Source organism: Scomber scombrus, chromosome 8, assembly GCF_963691925.1.
Source record: "Scomber scombrus chromosome 8, fScoSco1.1, whole genome shotgun sequence".
Lineage (NCBI taxonomy): Eukaryota > Metazoa > Chordata > Actinopteri > Scombriformes > Scombridae > Scomber > Scomber scombrus.
Genome location: NC_084977.1, coordinates 1,814,455 through 1,832,118, shown reverse-complemented (window position 1 = coordinate 1,832,118; position 17,664 = coordinate 1,814,455). Strand labels below are relative to the sequence as shown.

General features: G+C 38.3%; 1 protein-coding gene across 6 annotated transcripts in view; it reads left to right on the top strand.

Moving 5' to 3' along the window:
• Positions 1–2,050: 2,050 nt before the first annotated feature.
• The window catches only part of ptprfa (protein tyrosine phosphatase receptor type Fa), a 237,993-nt gene continuing 222,379 nt past the window's right edge, over positions 2,051–17,664 (top strand). For all 6 annotated transcript variants that reach the window (XM_062423814.1, XM_062423813.1, XM_062423815.1 and 3 more), the window contains exons 1-2: positions 2,051–2,194; positions 11,788–11,929. In XM_062423814.1, the coding sequence (XP_062279798.1) occupies positions 2,051–2,194; positions 11,788–11,929 (286 nt within the window). The remainder of the gene's footprint in view (positions 2,195–11,787; positions 11,930–17,664) is intronic.

Genomic DNA, 17,664 nt, shown 5'->3' with positions numbered 1-17,664 from the left:
CAGCACAAGCAATATAAATAACACCACAGATGACTAGCTCATTCCACAAGACAAATTATGCTTTGGAGCAGTAATTAGTGTCAAAATTAAATTTGACTATGATTTTATCTTTAGAGAAGAACAATTTATCAACAGTGTTATCAGCATTTCCTGAAATTAATGTAGTAACACAATGTGATTTTAAGTATAATCAGTTAGAATATGAATAAATGATGAAATCAGCTGCAAACTTTGGATGGTGAGACTTAGTTTTGAAACTGGCCCGACACCAAAGACCATGTTAGATACACATGCTTAAAAGGATCATTGTGGTTTATCACAAGCTGGGTTTTATCTTTATAGTTTTGTCTATCAGTCCTATCAGTAATTATTCAGAAGATTACTGCTGTCAAAAGATGACATTTCATTTACCTCTAAATAAAGTGGTTCTCAGCTCTGAATGGGTTACAGATAGGTCAGATGAAGCTCCAGTAGAAATGCCTGAGCATCATCCCGGTAAGAACACCAGAGGCTAGGTGGATAAATAATGCACACACACAACAATCATGCTCATTTCACTCTCATTTCCATTTCCATTTCACATAAACTGGTATCTATAAAGACAGAATGTGCACTTTTCACTCATAGTTCAGACCAGGCGTACACATATTTTTCTGAAGTGATCTGAGGGTGATGTGATGAGGTGAGGTTTAGTAAAACATTGTTTAGACTGATAAGCAGCTGTACTCATTGTGTAGTTTTACGCCAATATTGTAAAATGCCAATCAAAAGCATATTTATAACTGTAATATTGATTAATTACTTATGATTAGTTTTATCAGTCTAATCATTTACAGGACCAGTACTTCACAGTACTGTACATGGGAGTCAACATTTTATTTCACTGTTATTAACAGCAACTTTTTATTTTATCCATAGTTGTGGATAAAATAAAATTCCCGGCCTGAATTATTGTCTCAGTCCGGCCCTGGGGTCTGCAATTAGGTTCTACCATGGGCCAGATGATTTCAGCACTGTTTATGTGGGAGCCAATGTTTTACAGGCACAGTAAAATGCCTTGCTTTAGGGTTGATTCTGAGGGCAATTGTTATGGTTGAAGCTGGTTGGTACTGGTCTGGTATTGACCAAAAATCTGGTCAGATAGGACAAATAATGTTAAGTACCTGTATGAATGTATAAAAGGTTACAAGCTCATATTTATTGGGATTTACATTTACATGTGTGTTTATATCGTTATCTATAATGGACATTTACTAGTAGATTTGAAATCATCTCTAAATGAGAAAACTTAGTTAGGGGGCCAATCATTTTTGTTGGAGGGCCAGATTTGGCCCAGGGGCCACCATTTGCCTACCACTGGTTTACAGGTCAATGTGTTGAGTCGATGATGCACCTTAATCAGCTGGTCAGGAAGAGAGGAGCAGATCCAAATTCAAGGTCCTGTTCCAAGTTTGCTTGCTCACAGTCTTTCTGCTTGTTGCCTTGTGTTGTCATATTGCTTTAAGTTTATTTGGGTGTCTTGCACATGTGCATGAGCGTGACATGGAGTGTGAATATCTTTTGAGCCATGCATGACATATACTGCCCATTGAATAGTGGGCTTTCAGCATTTTATTGTGGTGATGTACAGTAGTGGTCCTCCCAGTGCACACCTCATTGAATGTTGCTCTCACTGTTAGTTTATGACGCATGTTTATTCATGCATTCAAAGCAGATTGTTCAAGGTTTCTATCTGTTCATTCACGTCCGTCTGCTCCCTGCCACTATTAATAAGACTGACAGGTGCTGCTTATTATCAGAGGAAGGATCTGCTGTTTTTACACGCATTGCTCTTTACTAGGTGTGGCTACAGGCGTGATCCAGCTTTTGAAAGAGCATATTGTTATAAAAAAGACTTACAGCAGATGTAGAGATGTAAAATCCCTGTAACCCGCCTGGAGCTGTTTCTCTGTCAAGTCTCTTTATCTGATATTGGTTATCCTAACTTCCCTGCGCTCTCTCTCTCTCTGTTCCCTCCCTATGTCTTTGTCTCGCCCTCTCTCCCTCAGGCATGCCCGGCTTCATCAAGTCCCCAGACGATCAGACAGGGATTTCGGGAGGAGTGGCGTCGTTCGTATGCCAGGCGGTGGGCGAACCCAAACCTCGCATCACCTGGATGAAGAAGGGGAAGAAAGTCAGCTCTCAGCGCTTTGAGGTACGACCGGAGAGCTGTCGTCAAAGCCTCCCTGTGAGATGTGTTGGAATGTGCTGCACCTCCCTGTCTCACGCCTTCACTGCTCATTAGCTCTCTGCATTTGTGTCTAAGACAGACAGAGACAGAGGGGTTATGCACCGCCATTTTATACTCACAATAACAATAGAAGTGTCAACAGAAGACAACACATTCTCAGGTGGATGTGTGAGGCTGAGCTGGAAACTGTATTTACTAATTACCACTGCGGACACAAGCCTATAGACCCCTTCACAGCTTGTAAACAGTGTGACGTATGTTTGGGGGCGGGGCTTAGCTTGAGGCAAAACATCTCAAAAGGTGTAGCTTGTAAACGCCGGTTAGCATGTTTTAATGGACGCGGGTTAGCGTGTTTTAACGAGTTTTGGCAAGAATGGACAAGGAAAAATCAAGTTTTAGTAAATATGTAAATACACTAACTCTCCGAGACCGTGTGTGTTATTTTAAAAAATTGACACTGACTGACGGGACGACATTCACTGACCCCTACGATCTACCTCACTGGATGGACAATTTGACAGGACTGCCCCCCCCCCCCCCCCCCTACAATGGCCAGACATTTACAGGTGTTCGCCTCAAGCTTACCTTTGTTTTTCCTCCAGCTAACGTCGTGACGTCACAGTGACGTAGGCCATGAAAGGGTCTATACAGCAGCTTTTCTTAATTTATTGCTATATTTGTTGCAATATTCTAATGAGGATACCTGAGTCTCAGCATCACAGTGAGCACAGAGTTTAGTGTCTACAGGTGAAACAGTGGCACTCAGAGAGTAAACTGTGATAACCTGCTGTATATGAGCCACAGGACTGACACTGACAGGCTGTCAGCTTCACTCAGTGTGTATGTATGTATGAGCTCATTTCATTTAAGAACACCGTGACACCTCTGACATCAAACCTCCATGATTCTATTATGTTATTTTATCTCGAATGTGTTAATTAATCAGGCATTGATAAAACAGTTACTATAGGTAGTGTCCATGATGAATGTACTCCTAACTGTCTTAATACATTTGTATAATTAGTAATATCAATCAATTAAACTTTATTTGTGTGGCACTTTTCATACATCTTAATGTCATACAGAGATGAATGAAAACAGGAAGTTAGGAAACGCTATCATAACTCTCATGAATCTGCAGTGAGGAAACACCAGAGGTAGGATAACAAAAGAAAAAAATTAGGAATACCCAAATAAAATAAAAAGTGATAAAAGATTAATAAAAATATTAAAAAATATATATAATAAGGGGAAAAAAATGAAAGTCACTATAAAATAAAGTGGGTAAAAGAAGACATGTTAGGAGGGGTATTCAAAGGAAAAAAGATAAGAGAAAATAAAATAATAAAAACCAGAGTAAAAGTGATAAAAGTGATATATGATATATATGAGACATAAAAGTGAGGAAATAAAATAGAATAAAAAGGATAGTCCAAGTAGTAAAACTGGCTAAAATATAAAATAAGACAGATTAATAAATAAAGTTCAATTGAAAGCCAGATTAAAATACTTACATGCATTTATAAATTGAGTTAATAACAATATGGTATTATTAGTGGAAAGACACCAGTGGTTATGAAACCAGATACAGAATTTTAGACTTTTGGATGAACTTTTTTCACCATCCAGGCTGCCACTGAACGCTCCATTTGACAGAAACATGAACAGAAAACAAACTAAACTTGCTCGAGTTCAGTAAACACACTTCCATGTTTTGTCAAGGTGTGTTGTGTTTTACAGCAGTGCTAAAAACTAAAGTATGAGGCAGGCATTACTTTATCTTTATCTTTTTATTTTATTTTGAATTTATCCTGCTTTCAAGTTTTTCTTTAAAACACAGACATGGAGCTTCATTCCAGAGATCAAAATGAAGTTGTGAAATGACTAGAATGCTATGATGAATGAACATTTAGCCCAGTGCAACAATATGTTTCTATGTACATGTATACGCATATTTTCAAGTTGGTTGACAACCTGGAGGCGTGTTAGCAGGATAAAGCAGGATCAAGTCGGGATTAGTTTGGTTGGAAAGTACTGCAATTATCCCATTTAACTGTGTATCAGCCTGGCTTTCTCAGAGTGTAAAATTAAAGGGTATGTCTGGTGTCTAGCTGCTATTATTTTATAATTTTCTAAACAATTCTCATCAAACAAATCCCATAAATGACCAAAATGATGAATATGTTAGACTGTTTCTCTACTCTGTCTGTGGCTCTCAGCCTCATGCCCATTGGTTCCTACTGAAAAAAGGTTTTTTTTTTTTTTAAAAACACCTCACAAATATACAGTTCAATTTTCTTTAAAAGGTTCACTGATTTCCTAAAACAGCTGGGTTTAATGTTTTTATTAAATGTTACTTAAAAAGGAGGAAATAGTGTATTTATTGGGGACTATTTTCAGCAGTGGATGAATCTACATTCGGTCTAGTGAGTATTTCTGGCAGCAGGAGGCTGTGTGTGGGACTGAGTCAAAATAAACGACATTGTGTGTGTTAATGATTATGAAGAAACATGTCAGGCAGTGTAACAGTGTGTATAGAAATATGATATACAGTATCAGGCTTTGCTCATAATACATGTGAGTAGGATCAATTCATGGTTGGTTTCTGTACATGGGATTTATTAACAATAAGACAAACATAGAATATCAGCAGACTTCTGCATTAAAGACAAACAATAAGCATGACTTTTGTAGAATGTGATTGTTTAACAGCTCTCAGGTCAGCAGCTTTCTTCAAAAGTGAAACTATACATTTCAAAATACATACTGTATTTCATTGGTTCAGACGTCCACGTGTTTCATGCATTTGAATGTGCAGAAACTTTACATTTTGGACCAAAATCTAAACACTTTATGCATTTGTCTTCATTAATGCATACAGCAACTGCTTCTTAAATAGGCTTGCATGAGGCTTCCTGCAGGACTGTGGAGCAGCAGGAAGGGTCATTAGCTGCCAACCAACCCAAATGACTCCAAGTGAAGTGACTCAACATGAGTCCGGCGTAGATGGACACACTTGGTTCATGTCGTTGTGAGTAATAGGAATTATCTTCCACCTGTCTGCTCAGCATTACTCAAACTGATGGCTACCCTGTGTGTGGGGGGGGTGGACCTGGAGCTCTCTGCCTGACCTTCAACTGGCATGTTATTCAGTTACATTCAGTTGAATCAGGCTTTCATTGATTAATGCAACAGGAATCAGTTATCAAGGGTGTAAGCAAAAAATATAAAAGCGTAACCAAACCCCAATCCATAACCCATTCAGAGCACAGGAAAGAACCTTGATACAAATCAAGGGTTATATTCACTGATCTTGGCCACAGCTGTGAGTTCTATTTTTCCCGGCTAGTTTTAAGTTTTTAATTCTATGTTTAAGTTTCTTAATATGGTTTAATTCCTTTGTTTTGCCAGTAATTGATTGTATTACATCAATGCACTGTTACTCACATCTCTTTGCATAAATACAGCATTTAACCCATATGATAGTTAATGGAAGTGATGCACGACTGCCACACAAAGCCTTCACTTTGTTACTCATACTGTGAGAGCGTAATCACAGCCAGCAGAGCAGGTTGCTAGTACTGGTACCAGTGTCACCCTCATCTTGCACTCTGGTGTATGGAGTCTACTTATCTTCCCGTATAGAGGAAGAGCTCATCTGTAGCTTTGAGTAAAGTAACCTCTCAACTTGCTGAGCTGATGTTTTTCTTAAACATCCCCTGCAGACAATACAATAATGTGCTTCTGAGGGGTTTTCCACAAAAAAAAGTATAATCACCAAGTTAAAATCCTTACAATGGTATTTACTCCTCCTATTTACTCCTCGTCCACATCACACTTGTATAAGTTGAATACTGGAGTAGGATTGGCTCCAAACTAGTTGTGATGTCACACATCCTGCTCATAGGTCCATCTCTTAAACTCATATTTTCAGTGAGCTCAGAGGATTTTCCATTTTCAGCAGATGAATATAAAAGCAAACTGTGCACATACATCATTCTGCACAGTGAAGCTCAAACATTCAACTGCAGGAATAAGAAGAAAAACATATGTTTGAGTGGAGTGTGAACATATTGCATTTCCTACAGGCTGAAATCCAATAATAATACGAGCAAGGGCACCTCCAGACATCTGGCTGATTCACTTTGTGTTGTGTGTGTGTGTGTTTATTTGCATTTACGTGAGTTTTTACTGATCTAGTTTAGATATTCAGATACAGATGACTTTTAATATCAAGTAGAAATGGATTCTTAATTTTTATGTCAGACTCTAAACATGTAGACACCCTTGCCTTCAACTCTCAACAATCATGATAAGATTTAGCATTTAATCATCAACACAAGGGTGACTGCTCAAACACAATTTCCATGATATCTGTCATCTTCTGTGCTTTGGGTTCTCCTGTTTAGAATTTGCGTCATTGACCTTGTTTTACATCCTGTTATTTAATCTTTGACACTTGCCTGACTGCCAAGTGTATCTAGTAAGAATTGGCTCATATTTAAATATTGTGTATTTTGTTCAGCCAATAATCTTCCACAAACATCTGTCTGTGATTTTTGTAATGCTGGAATATAACACCTTCTGCATTGGAACATAACATTACTCATGAATATAAATCCCTGTTGTTAATTTCCCCCTGGGCATCAGCAGAGTCAAATCTTATTGCTTTGCATATGAATTGAATTTATTAAAAAGAAAAAAAGGTTACATTGGGAGGATTAATACTTCTTTTTTGTCATTGTTATCTTTCAGTAAATTATCTGTTAAAATCTGAGTGAGTGTGAGAGTGAGCTGAGCAGCTTGATGATGGAGGTGGGTTAGCGGTAGCAATAGCATTAATCCTAATGTACCTAGAATACATAGCAATTTAAAGAATAGTTAAAATAGTGTAATATAGGTATTAGGCAACTTTGTTCAACTGATTAGCCATAACAACGTGTATTTGTTGTCCTTAAGCTACAGTCAGATTCTATGTTTTTCAAATGAGTCCTGGTCCCAGTCCAGAGATGTATTCTCTGTGGGCACAGGACAGGTTGAGCTTGGATCAGGGCCTGCATTTATCAAACTGCTAAAAGTCCAATTTTGTACTTCATTGAAAAATAAAATTACTTTTACTTGTAATCACAAAATAAGAAAAAAATATCAAACTTCAAAATGCTCTTGAATTTTAAAAAGGTGGCAGAGAGTCAGATGTCTATCAACTATCTCAGAGTAGAAAATCACTCTTAACTGGGCACAAAAATTCTCAGAATGAATCAATTAAATGAATTATTTTAGGTAAATGAATAGAAAAGGTTTGTGGTGGACACCCACATGTAAGGGCCGGACCAAATAAAACATGTGTGCAAGCAAGAAAGCAAAAAGTCCACACACTGTATTAGGATATCACCAGTGTGATGCTTCAAGCTCCATGCTCTCCGGACTAACATTCAAACAATAAAAAACAAATGTAAAAGAATAAAACTTTTTAAATATAAGAAATCACTCCTATCATAAGAGAGCAGCAGAGGTGTTCTAACCTGTTGGGAGTCACAAGGAGTTGACATTCAGGCTGGAGGAGAGATGATCTGGTTACTGAAAGATCATTTTGTCCAAGACAATAAAGGGGGAGGAGACACACACACACACACACACACACACACACACACACACACACACACACACACACACACACAGACACTGACTCTATAGAAACAGATTACACTTTATGGTTACATGCAGCTTTGCAGCGATGATGGCACTCATGCATGTAATAGAGATACATTCATGTGCAAGGTTCCTCAGTGAGATTGACTCAAGCTCATATGAACACAATCATGTCCTGCTAGCTGGATGTCAACTAATTAGGATATTCCAAGTAATAATGGAGGCTGTAATAGTCAATAGAAATGTTCACATTTTAATGGTGCATTTCCAAGCCTGTGACATTACAGAAATAACAATATTCTGGCATGCACAGGTCCCGCCCTTTACTGGTCTCTATGGGTAATACTCTCCTCCAATCACAAATATAGATTATAGGAGTGGAAGGCCAGATTGTGTAGTGTCATAAGTGAAGAATGCTTAATTAATGAGTCTTAACAATAACCTAACCTCAGAGTAGTCTTAAATCAACTATCATCATATTTTCTATTCGTGATTTTGAGAACTTTTATAAAACTTGTACATACAGACTTGCTTTTTGTATGCAGGAGTTCAAACCTTATTAGTATGAAAAAAGCTATTTTCCATTTTCAGGCTCCTCTATAATGGCCATATAATTTGCTCATGTCATTCTGAGTAATAGGAATTCTTCTCCTCACTAACTGCTTCTCAAACTGATGGCCTCCCAGTGTGTTGTGTAGGTGTACCTCCTACCAAGACATGAGGAGAGTGCACCTCCTTCATTAGAGCAAGAATGCGCTTCCTGTCAGGTTTGCTCTTTCTGTCACACACACACACTCACACACGCACACACATACACGCACACACACACACACTTCAGCAGGACGGAAGTGTAAGCCCCACTGCCCTGACCTCTGAGTCTTTACCCCCCCTCCACATTCCTAACACCCCTCACATACCTGTTATCCACTCTAGCTTATCACTGTATACATCCTCCTTCAGCTGCTGTGGGGGTCACCACTCAGGTCACTCCAAGCAAGATGATCAACCAATGTGTTCCTTCTACTTTGACTATCGAATCATTCTGTTTTATTACAACTTGGGCCTGATTTTTTTTAAGGTGTCCTCATCACTCCTCTCTATATTGTACCTCACCTCAGACATGCAGTTGTGTAGTATTATAAAAAGTCAACTGTCACCTTCTAAAAGTATCAGAAACAGGTGGAGGAAGTGTAACTTCAGTACATGGCCTGGGTAAAGCTCTGTCCTATCATAAAGTAACAACAGCACATCATTAAACATTCAGGTTTGTAGCGCCCTGGTGATGGAGTGGTTAGAGAGCATTCCACATAATCTCAATATGAAGTTTAACTTACGCTTGTATATAATATATAAATATTAGATCACATAATAATAATAATACTAAACTTAAAGTTAAAGTTACAAGGTGCTTCACCTAATACAATATTAACAGAATAACATACGCAAAAACACAATAAATACAATAGTCAAGCATAAATAGATGAAACATTAACCAATAAATAAAATCATCAAGAAGCAGCAATTTTATAATATTACAGAAATGCCAGACTGAGCAAGTGGGTCTTTAAAAGCTTTTTAAAAAGAGGCACTGACTCAGCTGATCTGATACTGATGGGCAGTTTGTTCTCCTTTAGTTTTAACCCCCCTGTTGTCCTCCGGTCAATTTTGACCTTCGAAAACAGACATGAACTCAAAAATGAGGTATCATTTCATTTAAATGAGGCCTATTGACCATCATTTCCAAACATATGTGTAAAACTTGTGTTAATAAGTTGGCTAAAAAGTTCTAACACAGAATCGGGTGATTATTTAAACCTTATGCTTTTATATATACAATCAAACCAGACTCGATCAGTTTTGACCCGGAAGGACAAAAGTTGCACGGTCAACAGGAAGACAACAGCAGGGTTAAGCCACATGACAGTAGTGATTATTTCAATGAAACTAAACTACATCAATAAGTAGAATCATGTGATTCCGCCTCTAACACGGCCTTCACAAAATACACTTGGGGGCAGAGCTTTATTTATAAATATGGATCACTGTATTATTATATAGTATTCATTACAGTATTATTACAATATTATCTTACATTTACTACCAGTCAAAAGTTTGGACACACCTTCTCATTTACTTGGATTAAAAACTGTATCCGAACAAATGACTATTTCATTATTACAGCAGACTAATTAGGATATGTATATAATCATGAATACACTAAGCCCTGCCCAAAAACTGTAATAAATGAATGATCAAAGCAGAGTGAGCTGTGCTGCCATGTCAGAGAGAGTTGGAATGCCCAAACTAATTTACTATCTGAGTAAACTGCAGCTTAGAATTAGTAAAGAAGAAGTGGAATTAGATTGTAGTATGTATACACGCATGCTGATAAGATCAGTGTGCGGAGTCTTTCTAAGATTAATGTGTCAGAGCATATTCTCACAGTTTTAAAATGATATAACAGCAACATTGAGCACAAATGCTCCAGAGACTGTTGTGTATTTTGTAATGTCAGATGCACAACTCCAACCAGCTTCATTTATATTCATATTCAAGAATAATGCATGCCAGATGTCAACATAGCAAAAGAAAGGTGCACCGCACACTGCTGATAAATTAATAATGTCTTATGATATCTAACAGTGCATGGCATACACTGTGAGGTGTACTGTAGAAAAGCTTTTAAATTGTATGATGTTTTTTTTCACCTGTCAATCAATGTGGCAGAGCAAAGCTTTTGTTCTCTGGTGTTTTTCCATAAAATAAAAGCATGCATTTTCTAAAAGGCTAATAACACAATACATTCAACAGACTTGGATATGTGTAACTCCAACACGAGTGCTACAGCGTGATTAACCTTTGAGCAGCAACTGTTCTGCCTGCAGGGACCCAGCACAACTCTGCTAGTACTGTGAAAACATGTAATGCAAATGTAGAAGTTCTATACAATGTGGATCTAGATTACATTCTATCACCCAGTTGTAATCAGAATTCAAGTACAATACATGACAGAGTATGAAACTGAAACCTCAAAACAACTTTCAAGCTTAGTTATGAGTTATGTGCTGAAACTATTTGTTGATGGTAGAATATCCATCCGCCAAATACTTAGAAATAGTTCCAGTATGTAACTTGCACTAAAAAAAATACATGATCATTTTTACATTTCTGTTTGTGTGCATATTATAAAAAATAAAAAAAAAGATATAAAATGGTGTTTAATGAGCTTTAGAGTTTCACTTTGGACAAAGGCAGACTAGCTGCTTGCCCATGTTTCCAGTCTTTGATATTCAAGGTGTAAAAATGTCTTAGAATGTCTGGAATTGTAGGAGTTAAGACATTCAATTTGGGGGCAGAGTATATTTATATTTGTTCGGTTTATGTTATTTATCATTATCATTTTCTAATTAATTTACATAACTAACCAATCAACTTATTAAAGTAAAAGAATCAGCAGTTGGAACTATCATGAAACTAATGATTAGTTGCAGTCCTATATAAATGACTTCTAAATGAGCTCCATTTGAACCCACTACAACTTAGTGTTGTGCTTATCATTATTGTATCAGAAATAAGTTAAATGTGTACACAGTAGTCTAATTTGTTGTATTCTTTTTGCAGCAGCTATGGTATTTTTTCTTAAAGAGGTTTTAAAAAAGTCTTAAAAGTCATTAAATGTGTACTTAAAATGTGCAGATACCCTGTGCCAATCTTCTCATCTCACTCCTGTAAAGAATTTCCCCACATTTTAAACTATTCCTTTTAAAATATGGTCTCATTCCAACATTGTGTTAAATGTTTGAAAACTTTTTAGCCTAATTTATGGTAAGTGAGCACCAAAAAATAGTCAGGACATACACTTGAATGAAAATGTCACTTACTGTGTCTTTCTGCTGTTGTCTGTCCAGGTGATTGAGTTTGATGATGGTTCGGGGTCGGTGCTGCGTATCCAGCCTTTGAGGACCCACCGCGATGAAGCCATCTACGAATGCACCGCCACCAACAGCGTGGGAGAGATCAACACCAGTGCCAAGCTCACTGTCTTAGAAGGTAAGACCTGATGCCATGTGACATGCCAGGTGTCGTCCTACTGAATCCTTCTCTCAGCTCTATGACTCTCTGATAGCTGTCAGTGTTTCCACCTGGGTCTGTTTATTTCCTTGGTTATAGTTCCTAAAAAAGGTCCCTGATCTGTTGGTGGTACTTTCTGATGGCCCAGGAACTATTGGGGTGCTGTTTGCAGGACTAATCGTCACTGATATTTTTTTCTAAACTTCATGGTTCTTCAGATGCGATGGACAAGCTAAGATGCAACGCACCTGCAAAGGGAACCCTTACTGCAATGCCTGGCATATAGCGTCTAGATGTTCCTTTGCTGTTTGAACATGTAATGGTAATGTAATGATAGTATGAATACATTTGGTGCAAAATTGGCCCCTTTCTATGCAAATAAACCTCACTGCAAAAAAGGTCCAATTCACAAAGAGCAGTGCTAATTGCCACACACAGTTAGAGAGAGAGTTACACACACTCACTCATTCTCTCCTTCGTGAAATCTTCAAGCTTGTAAGGCACTGAATGATATTGAATTGCTATTGAATGATATCTAGGGTGAAATCTTCAGTCAGACATTGGGGGGGATCAAGTGAGATATGGGGTGGGAGGCTTATCTCGGACTTTCAGCTACTTAAAAATGTCCCGACAGTGCTGGTGGAGCTCAGGATTCATCCATAAGGCCTGCTTTATTCAAACAACTACACAAAATACGCTATATACATCCGGACTCTGTGTGTAACAGCTGATCTGTGTAGAGGTATGGTAGAACACACGACATTAATTAACCTCAGATCCTGACCCATTCAGAGGTAATGAAGTTATTGATGTTGTACCAAGTGTGTAAATGCACATGTTTCAGCTGTTTTACGCAACAAACTAAAATCAATGCTGATGTTTCTGTGAAATTTTGGATGCATTCAGTGACACTTGAACAGCATTAGTGTAAGATTCAATCATAAATGTAACATAAATAAATGTATATATACCTGAAAGTTGGTTTGTAATTGTGAAGAGTTTAAAACACGTACTTTGAAGTTTTTTATCGTGGTTCAATCTGTGTGCTGAAATGTGGTGAAACATTAGAAACTGCTCTGCTCACTGACACATGTAAAATGAGGGCATATTGCACTGCTGCAAAAATGTATGGGTGTGTTTGTACTGTCAGATCATTAGCGCAAAATATTTAAAATAGGACCTTAAGAAAGGGCAGGTAGTAGTTGTAAATGATGCGTTCTTTGTGGATACCTTTGTCTGTAGTGTAGCACCTGAGTTTAGTCCGTGTGGAGCCATAGCTGCTGGAACTCTTTTGACTCTTTTCCAGACTGACTCCCATGTTCTTACCTGTTCATTTGAACCATTCAGGTCAACTCTGTACAGTTAGAATGGAATAGTGTTGCACATTACTGTTTTGATTGGATAACTGCTGCCGGAGAGTGCTAATGGTGAGAAATACAGTGATTCCCAGCTTTCCACAGTTAGCAGTTCTGTGTTACAAAGTGTGAAATACATATTACACCTTATCATTACATTACTACATTAAAGACACGCACTTCTTTTGTGCTTTTTCCTTGTTCTTGCATTTTGGTTTATTTAATACCATCCTTTACAACATTCACTGTATGTGTTAAAAATCAATGGAATGTTCTCCCTAATCAGTGTGGTGGTGAGAGTGAATGATGGGCTCTGCTGTTCACAGATGAGACCATCCTGTCGCAGTAGGTTTGATGAAACCCTGATGTTACCTTAGTAAATGTCTTAGCTTGTTTTAGCAGCTCTGCTGCAGAGTGGAGGAGATGGCTGGTGGAACATGTTGGTGGAGGTTTGTAAGTGGCAGCTCTCACTTCTATCCTCTACATCAGTACTAGTTTTGGAGACTAGTTGACTGTAGTGTGATCACAGTGATGTAATCACTGTGATAGCCAACGCCAACACAACAAAAAACTGTTAAACCTACTCTCCTCTTATTATTCCTCGATGATTTGTCTGACCATTACCCTTTGTGCTTCTTGCTGTGATTTGAATGTGAACAGATGATTTAATGTGTTCATATATTTCTACCAAAGACACATTTCTGCTTCTATCCAGCATTAAGGTAAATCCCTGTTGGATGGAACAAACTGTCAGTATGCAGTTTGGCTGCTAGACGTCTGAGTCTCAGATAGATTCCAGCATCTCTGTGTGATGCTGTTTATTGAGCAGCAATGTGTTGAAAGTGAATTTGGCTGAAAACCTCCTGTAGGTGTGTCTCTAGACAGCTCTGTTCTTTGCCAGAGGCGAGATGGAGCCCAAACACATTTATTTAATCGACACTCTAATTGATAGACAAACAACCACACACACAAAAATAGGCTGTCTCTCTGGCAGACTTTTTCAAATCACTCAGGAACCCATTATACTTATTCTGCCATGTAGATACTGTCAACAGTAAACACAGCCTGAGGCTCTAGAGCCTGTTGCACCAAACAAACAGGACTTTTTTTCTCTCCAAACCCACTCTGGGTCTTGTTAAAATAGAGAGATGGGCCAGACTGATAATCACTGTTAACAGTATAATATGTACACAATATCATGAACAAGACATGGCTGCTAGAGGGTTTTATTATGAAATAATGGCTACAGGAAGTGGTGACATGTGGCAATCAAACCCCCAAGAAGTCAATTTGACATCAGGCCTTTCTCAGTACCAACTAAGCTAAGTGTGGACTTGCTAGTTTGGACTTGGCAAGTTCGACTCAGGAGTACAAACACAGTACGATCATTCTGTAATCGGAACAACAGCAGTGTACTGAAGCTTCAACACAGCTACCTGACTGTACTGTGACTAAATCATCTCATCTCAAAGCTCCAGTAACACTTTTATTATCACAAAAAAATAACCTCATTGACAGAGAGATGCAATAAATGACAGTCTGTTTTCCAGTCTATTATGTAGGCTCGATAAAAATGTAGTTTAATAAATGAAAATGAAATTGAACTTACATTTGAATACATTTATATGAATGTAAATGTGGTGATATCTGTACATCTAAAGCCCAAGAGGCAGTGCTGTTGTTCTGTCCAGTATAAACATGAAGCTTCACTTTACATTCAGACAAACTAATGTAACAGCTACGATCGTTACATTTCATCTGTGAGATCAACATTTATCTTCCACAAGGAATTAAATCATATATCAAAATGCAGTAAATGAACAAAGAGCTGCTCAGGTCAGTTCATCTGATCATATTCAACCCAGGATGACGACATGTTGATCAGCCGGTGGTGGTCTCAACTTGCCAGTATCTCCTCACATCTCTGAAAATGTCAGAGCAAATTTCTAAATAGGTATAAGTCTTATTTGGATAAACTGACCACATATTGTGTATCTAAATGATAACTTACTGGCCTGAAAAAGATATTAAAACTGATTTTAACCCGACTCAGAATATCTGCCATTGCTGCCGAAGCTTGGCTGTCCCAAACTGACCAATGGTGTAACTTCATCAGTCAGTCAGTCAGTCAGAGATCTCCTGACATTCGATTACTTTGGTGGACAGAAAAGTCATGTATCAAGCTTTTATCAGACATCAAGCTTTCTGGGATAGACATATCACTTTGGTGACAGTATTGATCTTTCATTAAATCGGATAGTAGTCTTAACAGATGTATCTGCTCTACTATAAAGCCACTGTTACGCCACATTCATTCATGACAACTAACTGATTAACACTTCCTTGAAGTTTGCAGTGGATTCATCATAGAGAGAGGATGAATTATAGTGTTTTTGGTGCAGATAAATGTACTTCAATAACTCCTGAGGATGAATTCCTTCTGGAAACAACACAAGCTTTCCTCTAAGCAAACTGTCACATTGGATCATAAGATACAAGAAAAGCAGATGAATATTCAATTTGCTCAGCGCATTAGTGCTCTCAGGAGATGAACCCTTTTAATTGCGATAACTATAATGGTATTTTCTCTCACTCCATCCTTTGGATAAACTTTGCATTTTTAACCACAGTACTGCTCAAAAATAGTCGAACTGTCACAACCATGAATTCTCAAAAGGTGCCCTTTATTTCCTCTTCCTGCGTGTGTACCTTTATGGTCTGTGTAAATTCAGGACAACTTCCCCAGCTCTTCTTCTTTCTGTGCAGCAGCAGTCATATTGTACTGGCCACCCACTCTGTAGTGTTTTGATTGTTGTAAAGCTTATATCAATTAAAATAAAATATTCAATAAAACAATCTCAGAATACCATATACAATAAACAATACATATGCAATACATTAGTGTTGGAGGTACTGGGAGCTGTGTTGTTGTACAGTCTGATGGTTACAGATGTTGCATGCAGTCAATGCACCCAGCTGTTGGCGGCAAGATTCTATTTCATAATTTTTAACATCTAATATTATTAATAGTGTTATGACAGTATAGATAGTATATGCAGACAAATGACTGTTCATGAGGGATAGGTGGCTGTAAGCTGCATATACATACATAACATATAGTCAGTGTACATGAACTGAAAAGGAGCAGGTCAAATGTCTCTTTGCTGCTACCACTAATACAATTACAATAGTCTTTGTATTGATCTTAATTAGCCTTTAGCACTCTTATATCATTTACATACACTGAGAGCATCTGAGATTTAAGAAGCATTCTACAACTGCTTCATCCCACGATGACACTTTAGCCATAGAGAGGACTGGTCTCACCAATCTGTATGAATCGTATGTCAAAGTATCATGAAGCTGCATGTCATTAAAATCAGTTTTATTCTCCTTTTGTTAGAACTGAAAATATTTCTTTTTTATTTTACTGTATTTCATAATGAGAGCAATTTGTCATTATTACAAATGGTGGGTTTGTCTGTTTGGAAACAAAATTCCTTTGTGATACTCTGCTCAGTGTGTGTGTGTGTGTGTGTGTGTGTGTGTGTGTGTGTGTGTGTGTGTGAGAGAGAGAGAGAGAGAGAGAGAGAGAGAGAGAGAGAGAGAGAGAGAGAGAGAGAGAGAGAAACAGAGAGAGAGAGAGACAGAGAGAGAGACACAGATAGAGAGAGATAGATAAAGAGAGAGAGAGAGAGACATAGAGAGAGGAGAGAGACATAGAGAGAGAGAGAGAGAGAGAGAGACAGAGAGAGAGACACAGAGAGAGAGAGAGACAGAGAGAGAGAGAGAGAGAGAGAGAGAGAGAGAGAGAGAGAGAGAGAGAGAGAGAGAGAGCGAGAGAGAGAGAGAGAGGAGAGCGAGAGAGAGAGAGAGAGAGAGAGAGAGAGAGAGAGAGAGAGAGAGAGAGAGAAAGTGCTTGAAAGAGAGATTGAAATCCAAAACGGCAAAAGCAATAACAGAGAGTGGGCAGAGATGAGAGAGAGAAGGAGAGATGGAGGGAGGAGATGATGAAGATGCGGAAGAGTCGACAGCAGGACTCTGGGTAATGAGAGTGCAGCATTGGTCATGAAGTGAACTGACAGAGAGAGCTTAAGGGGGATGAAGGGAGGGAGCTGGTGAAGACAGCAGCACAATACAGACGGAGATGAGAGGTACTTCTCTCACGCGTGGGAGTTGCACGCCTCTCCTCACAAAACATCATATACTTTTCTCTTTTGGTCGACTGTGACACTCGAGAGGAGCAAAGGCACATCACTCCAAACACGCCTCTCGCACTTGTTATGGCCCCAAGTGGTACTGCTGGTAGCACTGATAGGCACTGAATCAACATCAGTGTCTTTTAAAGTGCTAGATTTG